At 45.5% G+C, this 10,679-nt stretch overlaps 1 protein-coding gene across 1 annotated transcript in view; it reads right to left on the reverse strand.

The window, feature by feature from the left end:
• Positions 1–2,318: 2,318 nt before the first annotated feature.
• LOC118381498 (hormonally up-regulated neu tumor-associated kinase homolog A-like) overlaps positions 2,319–10,679 on the reverse strand; it is a 61,550-nt gene continuing 53,189 nt past the window's right edge. Inside the window, exon 11 of the mRNA XM_052521740.1 lies at positions 2,319–2,832. Coding sequence (XP_052377700.1) covers positions 2,319–2,832 — 514 coding nt within the window. The remainder of the gene's footprint in view (positions 2,833–10,679) is intronic.

Consider the following 10,679-nt stretch of genomic DNA (forward strand, 5'->3'; position numbering starts at 1 on the left):
GCGATAGAGGAGGAAAAACATATTTTGCTCATATGGTGTCTAGGATTATGACCAATACGGAGTAGATTTAACACCATGCATGTTTGTTTGGTCTACTAAATTACACAATTTGTCTTTGGGATGGATGGAAGGATGGATGGATAAAGATTGATATAGAGAGAGAAATAGATGGATAAAGATTGATATAGAGAGAGAAATAGATGGATAAAGATTAAGAGATGGCTAAAGATAGATAAAGACATGGATAGAGAGAGATAAAGACATGGATAGAGAGAGATAAAGACATGGATAGAGAGAGATAAAGATATGGATAGAGATAGATAAAGAGATGAAGACATGGATAGAGAGAGATAAAGACATGGATAGAGCGAGATAAATAGATGGATTGAGATAGATAAAGACATGGATAGAGAGAGATAAAGAGATGAAGACATGGATAGAGAGAGATAAAGACATGCATAGAGAGAGATAAAGACATGGATAGAGAGAGATAAAGAGATAGATAGGGACAGGGACTTTTTACTAGAGATAGATACAGAGAGATAAAGAGATAGATACAGAGAGATAAAGAGATAGATACAGAGAAATAAAGAGATAGATACAGAGAGATAAAGAGATAGATGCAGAGAGATAAAGACATGGATACAGAGAGATATAGAGATAGATACAGAGAGATAAAGACATGGATACAGAGAGATAAAGAGATAGATACAGAGAGATAAAGACATGGATACAGAGAGATAAAGAGATGGATACAGAGAGATAAAGAGAGAGATAAAGAGATAGATACAGAGAGATAAAGAGATAGATACAGAGAGATAAAGAGATAGATACAGAGAGATAAAGAGATGGATAAAGATAGATACAGAGAGATAAAGAGATAGATACAGAGAGATAAAGAGATAGATACAGAGAGATAAAGAGATGGATAAAGATAGATACAGAGAGATAAAGAGATAGATACAGAGAGATAAAGAGATAGATACAGAGAGATAAAGAGATGGATAAAGATAGATACAGAGAGATGGAGAACTATATAGACGTTGAATGTCCAAAATAAAATAAGTGATTTGTTATTAGAGAATATTTTAATATAACTTTAGACCGTCCCCTCGCCCATACCCGGGCGCGAACCAGGGACCCTCTGCACACATTAACAACAGTCACCCTCGAAGCATCGTTACCCATCACCATCGGAAGGCTACCCAAAACATTTAACACAAGTTAAACAATTTAAAGGCAATGCTACCAAATACTAATTGAGTGTATGTAAACTTCTGACCCACTGGGAATGTGATGAAAGAAATAAAAGCTGAAATAAATCATTCTCTCTACTATTATTCTGACATTTCACATTCTTAAAATAAAGTGGTGATCCTAACTGACCTAAGACAGGGACTTTTTACTAGGATTGAACGTCAGGAATTGTGAAAAACTGAGTTTAAGTGTATTTGGCTAAGGCGTATGTAAACTTCTGACTTCAACTGTATGTTAGCCCTCTGATTACAATGAAGAGCAAGACGTGCCGCTCTGTTCTGGGCCAGATGCAGCTTAACTAGGTCTTTCCTTGCAGTACTGGACCACAAGACTGGACAATAATCAAGATCAGACTAAACTAGAGCCTGCAGGACTTGCTTTGTGGAGTGTGGTGTCAAAAAAAGCAGAGCATCTCTTTATTACAGAGTGTATATGTTTTGATGACAGTTTGCAATCTAAGGTAACACTAAGTCATTTAGTCTCCCCAACTTGTTCGACAGCCAAACAGTTCATTCTCAGATTCAGCTGAGGTCTAGAACTTAGGGAATGATTTATACCAAATACATTGCTCTTAGTTTTAGAGATGTTCAGGACCAGTTTATTACTGGCCACCCATTCCAACACAGACTCCAACTCTTTGTTAAGGGTTTCAGTGACTTCATTAGCTGTGGTTGCTGATGGGTATATGGTTGAATCATCCATCAGCGTACATGGACACACACAGGCTTTGTTTAATGCCAGTGGCAAGTCATTGGTAAAAATAGAAAAGAGTAGAGGGCCTAGAGAGCTGCCCTGTGGTACACCACACTTTACACGTTTAACAGAGAAGCTTCCATCAAAGAAAACCCTCTGAGTTCTATTAGATAGATACTGTAGCTCTGAATCCACAACAGGTTATGGTCAATAATATCAAAGGCTGCACTGAAATCTAACAGTACAGCTTCCACAATCTTCTAATTGTCAATTTAATGAAACCAATCCACGTGTATCCACGTGCTAGTGGGCATTATAATCAGGGTCATGTGCAGCTGCGCTCTAAATGTGTAATTTCTTGGGTGATGTCAGCTGTGGGCAGGGTTGATGATATCTTGCCAGCTGTGGGCAGGGTTGATGATATCTTGCCAGCTGTGGGCAGGGTTGATGATATCTTGCCAGCTGTGGGCAGGGTTGATGATATCTTGCCAGCTGTGGGCAGGGTTGATGATATCTTGCCAGCTGTGGGCAGGGTTGATGATATCTTGCCAGCTCTGGGCAGGGTTGATGATATCTTGCCAGCTCTGGGCAGGGTTGATGATATCTTGCCAGCTGTGGGCAGGGTTGATGATATCTTGCCAGCTCTGGGCAGGGTTGATGATATATTGCCAGCTGTGGGCAGGGTTAATGATATCTTGCCAGCTGTGGGCAGGGTTAATGATATCTTGCCAGCTCTGGGCAGGGTTGATGATATATTGCCAGCTCTGGGCAGGGTTGATGATATCTTGCCAGCTCTGGGCAGGGTTGATGATATCTTGCCAGCTGTGGGCAGGGTTAATGATATCTTGCCAGCTGTGGGCAGGGTTGATGATATCTTGCCAGCTGTGGGCAGGGTTGATGATATCTTACCAGCTCTGATGATATCTTGCCAGCTCTGGGCAGGGTTGATGATGTCAAACCAAGAAAAGCTCTGACTTACTCTACATCCCTGAATCTTGCAAATCTCCGTTTTGGGTGATACTGACTTCATGACCAAAATTATCCTATTTACATTTTGTAGTCAATTTTGAAACAAAAAAACACAACATTTCTGACTCATCGATGCCACATTAACTGTTTTCAAAAGGAGAAATTGCTTTTTTGATTCGGTTGCTCTTTAATGTATTCTGTGTGTGTGCGTGTATGTTGGTTCAACTGTCTCAGACACTTGTTTCTTAATGTATTCTGTCTGAGAGGTAGAGAGAGACACTTGTTTGGGTTTTGGGTCTTGTAAAATTAATGACCTCTCCCTCTTCTCATCCCTCCCTCCCTCCCTCCCTCCCTCCCTCCCTCCCTCCCTCCCTCCCTCCCTCCCTCCCTCCTCCCTCTCTAGATCAAGGGATGACTGTCTCTGGGACAGAGGTTGTTAGGGCTGGAGGTGACTCAATGGGACAGATGTTAATGGGGCTGGAGGTAACAGTCTCTGGGACAGATGTTGTTAGGGCTGGAGGTGACTCAATGGGACAGATGTTGATGGGGCTGGAGGTAACAGTCTCTGGGACAGATGTTGTTGGGGCTGGAGGTAACAGTCTCTGGGACAGATGTTGTTGGGGCTGGAGGTGACTCAATGGGACAGATGTTGTTGGGGCTGGAGGTAACAGTCTCTGGGACAGATGTTGTTGGGGCTGGAGGTGACTCAATGGGACAGATGTTGTTGGGGCTGGAGGTGACTCAATGGGACAAATGTTGATGGGGCTGGAGGTAACAGTCTCTGGGACAGATGTTGTTGGGGCTGGAGGTAACAGTCTCTGGGACAGATGTTGTTGGGGCTGGAGGTGACTCAATGGGACAGATGTTGTTGGGGCTGGAGGTGACTCAATGGGACAAATGTTGATGGGGCTGGAGGTAACAGTCTCTGGGACAGATGTTGTTGGGGCTGGAGGTAACAGTCTCTGGGACAGAGGTTGTTGGGGCTGGAGGTGACTCAATGGGACAGATGTTGTTGGGGCTGGAGGTGACTCAATGGGACAGAGGTTGTTGGGGCTGGAGGTAACGGTCTCTGGGACAGATGTTGTTGGGGCTGGAGGTAACGGTCTCTGGGACAGATGTTGTTGGGGCTGGAGGTGACTGTCTCTAGGACAGAGGTTGTTGGGGCTGGAGGGAACAGTCTCTGGGACAGATGTTGTTGGGGCTAGGGGTAATGGTCATCCACACCACACCAACATCCACACCACACCAACATCCACACCACACTAAGATCCACACCACACTAAGATCCACACCACACTAACATCCCCACCACACCACACCAACATCCACACCACACTAACATCCACACCACACCACACTAACATCCACACCAACATCCACAACACCAAGATCCACACCACATCCACACCACACCAACATCCACACCACACTAACATCCACACCACACTAACATCCACACCACACCAACATCCACACCACACCACACTAACATCCACACCACACCACACCACACTAACATCCCTCTGTCAATCACCATATTCTTATCGGCAGACTCAACAGCCTCGGTTTTTCGGATGACTGCCTTGCCTGGTTCACCAATTACTTTGCAGACAGAGTTCAGTGTGTCAAATCGGAGGACATGCTTTCCGGTCCTCTGGCAGTCTCTATGGGGGTGCCACAGGGTTCAATTCTCGGGCCGACTCTTTTCTCTGTATATATCAATGATGTTGCTCTTGCTGCGGGCGATTCCCTGATCCACCTCTACGCAGACGACACCATTCTATATACTTTCGGCCCGTCATTGGACACTGTGCTATCAAACCTCCAAACGAGCTTCAATGCCATACAGCACTCTTTCCGTGGCCTCCAACTGCTCTTAAACGCGAGTAAAACCAAATGCATGCTTTTCAACCGATCGCTGCCTGCACCCGCATGCCCGACTAGCATCACCACCCTGGATGGTTCCGACCTTGAATATGTGGACATCTATAAGTACCTAGGTGTCTGGCTAGACTGCAAACTCTCCTTCCAGACTCACATCAAACATCTCCAATTAAAAATCAAATCAAGAGTCGGCTTTCTATTCCGCAACAAAGCCTCCTTCACTCACGCTGCCAAGCTTACCCTAGTAAAACTGACTATCCTACCGATCCTCGACTTCGGCGATGTCATCTACAAAATGGCTTCCAACACTCTACTCAGCAAACTGGATGCAGTCTATCACAGTGCCATCCGTTTTGTCACTAAAGCACCTTATACCACCCACCACTGCGACTTGTATGCTCTAGTCGGCTGGCTCTCACTACATATCCGTCGCCAGACCCACTGGCTCCAGGTCATCTACAAGTCCATGCTAGGTAAAGCTCCGCCTTATCTCAGTTCACTGGTCACGATGGCAACACCCATCCGTAGCACGCGCTCCAGCAGGTATATCTCACTGATCATCCCTAAAGCCAACACCTCATTTGGCCGCCTTTCGTTCCAGTACTCTGCTGCCTGTGACTGGAACAAATTGCAAAAATCGCTGAAGTTGGAGACTTTTATCTCCCTCACCAACTTCAAACATCAGCTATCCGAGCAGCTAACCGATCGCTGCAGCTGTACATAGTCTATAGGTAAATAGCTCACCCATTTTCACCTACCTCATTCCCATACTGTTTTTATACTGTTTTTATTTATTTACTTTCCTGCTCTTTTGCACACCAATATCTCTACCTGTACATGACCATCTGATCATTTATCACTCCAGTGTTAATCTGCAAAATTGTATTATTCGCCTACCTCCTCATGCCTTTTGCACACATTGTATATAGACTGCCCATTTTTTCTACTGTGTTATTGACTTGCTAATTGTTTACTCCATGTGTAACTCTGTGTTGTCTGTTCACACTGCTATGCTTTATCTTGGCCAGGTCGCAGTTGCAAATGAGAACTTGTTCTCAACTAGCCTACCTGGTTAAATAAAGGTGAAATAAAAAAATAAATAAAAAAAATCCCCACCACACCACACCACACCAACATCCCCACCACACCACACCACACCACACCAACATCCACACCACACCAACATCCACACCAACATCCACACCACACTAACATCCCCACCACACCACACCAACATCCACACCACACCATCCCCACCACACCAACATCCCACACCACACCAACACCACACCACACCACACTAACATCCACACCACACCAACATCCACACCAACATCCACACCACACTAACATCCCCACCACACCACACCACACAACATCCACACCACACTAACATCCCCACCACACCACACCACACCAACATCCACACCACACAACATCCACCACCACACCAACATCCCCACCACACTAACATCCCCACCACACCACACCACACCAACATCCCCACCACACCACACCACACCAACATCCACACCACACTAACATCCACACCACACCAACATCCACACCAACATCCACACCACACTAACATGCACACCACACCACACCAACATCCACACCACACTAACATCCCCACCACACTAACATCCACACCACACCAACATCCACACCAAACATCCACACCACACTAACATCCCCACCACACTAACATCCACACCACACCACACCACACCAACATCCACACCACACCAACATCCCCACCACACTAACATCCCCACCACACCACACCAACATCCACACCACACCAACATCCACACCACACTAACATCCACACCACACCACACTAACATCCACACCACACCACACCACAATAACATCCACACAACACCACACCACACCAACATCCACACCACACCAACATCCACACCACAACACTCCACACCAACATCCACACCACACTAACATCCACACCACACTAACATCCACACCACACCACACCACACTAACATCCACACCACACCAACATCCACACCACACTAACATCCCCACCACACCACACCACACCAACATCCACACTACACGAACATCCCCACCACACTAACATTCACACCACACTAACATCCCCACCACACTAACATCCACACCACACCACACCACACCACACCAACATCCCCACCACACTAACATCCACACCACACTAACATCCACACCACACCACACCACACCAACATCCACACCACACTAACATCCCCACCACACCACACCACACCAACATCCACACCACACTAACATCCCCACCACACCACACCACACCAACATCCACACCACACTAACATCCCCACCACACCACACCAACATCCACACCACACTAACATCCCCACCACACCACACTAACATCCACACCACACTAACATCCACACCACACCACACCAACATCCACACCACACTAACATCCACACCACACCAACATCCACACCACACTAACATCCCCACCACACCACCATCCACACCACACTAACACCCACACCACACCACACCACACTAACATCCACACCACACCAACATCCACACCACACCACACTAACATCCACACCACACCAACATCCACACCACACTGACATCCCCACCACACCACACCACACTAACATCCCCACCACACCACACCACACTAACATCCACGCCACACTAAGATCCCCACCACACCACACTAACATCCACACCAACCCCACATCCACCACACTAACATCCACACCACACTAACATCCCCACCACACCAACATCCACACCACACCAACATCCACACCACACTAACATCCCCACCACACCACACCACACTAACATCCACACCAACATCCACACCACACAACATCCACACCAACATCCACACTAACATCCACACCAACATCCACACCACACTAACATCCACACCACACTAACATCAACACCACACTAACATCCACACCAACATCCACACCACACTAAGATCCACACCACACCACACCAACATCCACACCACACCAACATCCACACCACACCAACATCCACACCAACATCCACACTAACATCCACACCAACATCCACACCACACTAACATCCACACCACACTAACATCAACACCACACTAACATCCCACCAACATCCACACCACACTAACATCCACACCACACTAACATCCCCACCACACCACACCACAACATCCACACCACACTAACATCCACACTAACATCCACACCACACTAACATCCACACTAACATCCACACCACACTAACATCCACACCAACATCCACACCACACTAACATCCCCACCACACCAACATCCACACCACACTAACATCCACACCAACATCCACACCACACTAACATCCCCACCACACTAACATCCACACCACACTAACATCCACACTAACATCCACACCACACTAACATCCACACCACACCACATCCACACTAACATCCACACCACACTAACATCCACACTAACATCCACACCACACTAACATCCACACTAACATCCACACCACACTAACATCCACACCACACTAACATCCACACCACACCACACTAACATCCACCACCACTAACATCCACATCCACACCACACCAACATCCACACCACACACTAACATCCCCAACATCCACACCACACCACACCACACCATCCACACATCCACACCACACCACACCACACCAACATAACATCCACACCACACTAACATCCACACCACACCACACCACACTAACATCCCCACCACACTAACATCCACACCACACCACACCACACTAACATCCCCACCACACTAACATCCACACCACACCACACCACACTAACATCCCCACCACACTAACATCCACACCACACCACAACACTCCCACACCACACTAACATCCACACACACCACACACACCACACCACACCACACACCACTAACATAATTTAGACCAGAGCATCCCCTATTCCCTAATAGTGCACTACTATAGACCAGACCCTATGGCACACTATATAGTCCCTTTAGACCAGAGCCCTATGGCACCCTATTCCCTACCACCAGAGCCCTATGGCACCCTATTCCCTATATAGTGCACTACTTTAGACCAGAGCCCTATGGCACCCTATTCCCTATATAGTGCACTACTATAGACCAGAGCCCTATGGCACCCTATTCCCTATATAGTGCACTACTTTAGACCAGAGCCCTATGGCACCCTATTCCCTATATAGTGCACTACTTAGGTTGTCATTTAGGGCTTTGCCATATGTTCCCTGTTGCCTCCAGACTGTTATCTTTCCATTTGTGGTTATTGGTGTTTTTTTATGAAACGAAGTGCGTTCCTCGTCGGCGTGGTGGTGAGACTGTTCTGTGTTCTAGGTGGATGTTTCGTGTGAAAACAAAACGGATTTGTAACATACACATTCCTGTTTTCTTTATTAAGAGATCGTTCTTTCTGTTTTATGTTGGAATTATGGAATTATATTATTTCCCAGACACAGATATACTGGACAACAACAACAAAAAAGCCTTTTCAATGAAGATTGTCCTTTATTTATTTTTTCAGTACTCGACTCAATCTGTGTCCAGGAAACCAGCCTCTAAAGTCAAAGGTCATTGAAGCATTTTCTGTCTGTGTTTTTATGTTTTTTATTGTTCAAATTGATATGTATTATATTATTTTATATATATATATATATATATATTATATATATATATATATATTTATATTGATATATATATAATTAATTATTTTGGTGTGGAAGTAAGTATTTCTTTCTCTGTTTTTAAAGTTGACATTAAAACATTAAATAACATTTTTTTTTTGTATTATTATTTGTTTAATATATATATTTATATTTTACCTTTATTTTGTTTTTTATTTGACCTTTATTTAACTTGGCAAGTCAGTTTAAGAACAAATTCTTGTGGATGTTAGTGTGGTGTGGTGTGGATGTTAGTGTGGTGTGGATGTTAGTGTGGTGTGGTGTGGATGTTAGTGTGGTGTGTTGGTGTGGATGTTAGTGTGGTGTGGTGTGGATGTTAGTGTGGTGTGGTGTGGATGTTAGTGTGGTGTGGTGTGGATGTTAGTGTGGTGTGGTGTGGATGTTAGTGTGGTGTGGTGTGGATGTTAGTGTGGTGTGGTGTGGATGACGGCCTTGGAACAGTGGGTTAACTGGTCTAGGAACAGTGGGTTAACTGGTCTAGGAACAGTGGGTTAATTGATATAGGAACAGTGGGTTAATTGATATAGGAACAGTGGGTTAACTGGTCTAGGAACAGTGGGTTAACTGGTCTAGGAACAGTGGGTTAACTGGTCTAGGAACAGTGGGTTAACTGGTCTAGGAACAGTGGGTTAACTGGTCTAGGAACAGTGGGTTAACTGGTCTAGGAACAGTGGGTTAACTGGTCTAGGAACAGTGGGTTAACTGGTCTAGGAACAGTGGGTTAACTGGCCTAGGAACAGTGGGTTAACTGGTCTAGGAACAATGGGTTAACTGGTCTAGGAACAGTGGGTTAACTGGTCTAGGAACAGTGGGTTAACTGGTCTAGGAACAGTGGGTTAACTGATCTAGGAACAGTGGGTTAACTGGTCTAGGAACAGTGGGTTAACTGGTCTAGGAACAGTGGGTTAACTGGTCTAGGAACAGTGGGTTAATTGATCTAGGAACAGTGGGTTAACTGGTCTAGGAACAGTGGGTTAACTGGTCTAGGAACAGTGGGTTAACTGGTCTAGGAACAGTGGGTTAATTGATATAGGAACAGTGGGTTAACTGGTCTAGGAACAGTGGGTTAACTGGTCTAGGAACAGTGGGTTAACTGGTCTAGGAACAGTGGGTTAACTGGTCTAGGAACAGTGGGTTAACTGGTCTAGGAACAGTGGGTTA

The sequence above is a fragment of the Oncorhynchus keta genome, chromosome 6 (genome assembly GCF_023373465.1).
Source record: "Oncorhynchus keta strain PuntledgeMale-10-30-2019 chromosome 6, Oket_V2, whole genome shotgun sequence".
Lineage (NCBI taxonomy): Eukaryota > Metazoa > Chordata > Actinopteri > Salmoniformes > Salmonidae > Oncorhynchus > Oncorhynchus keta.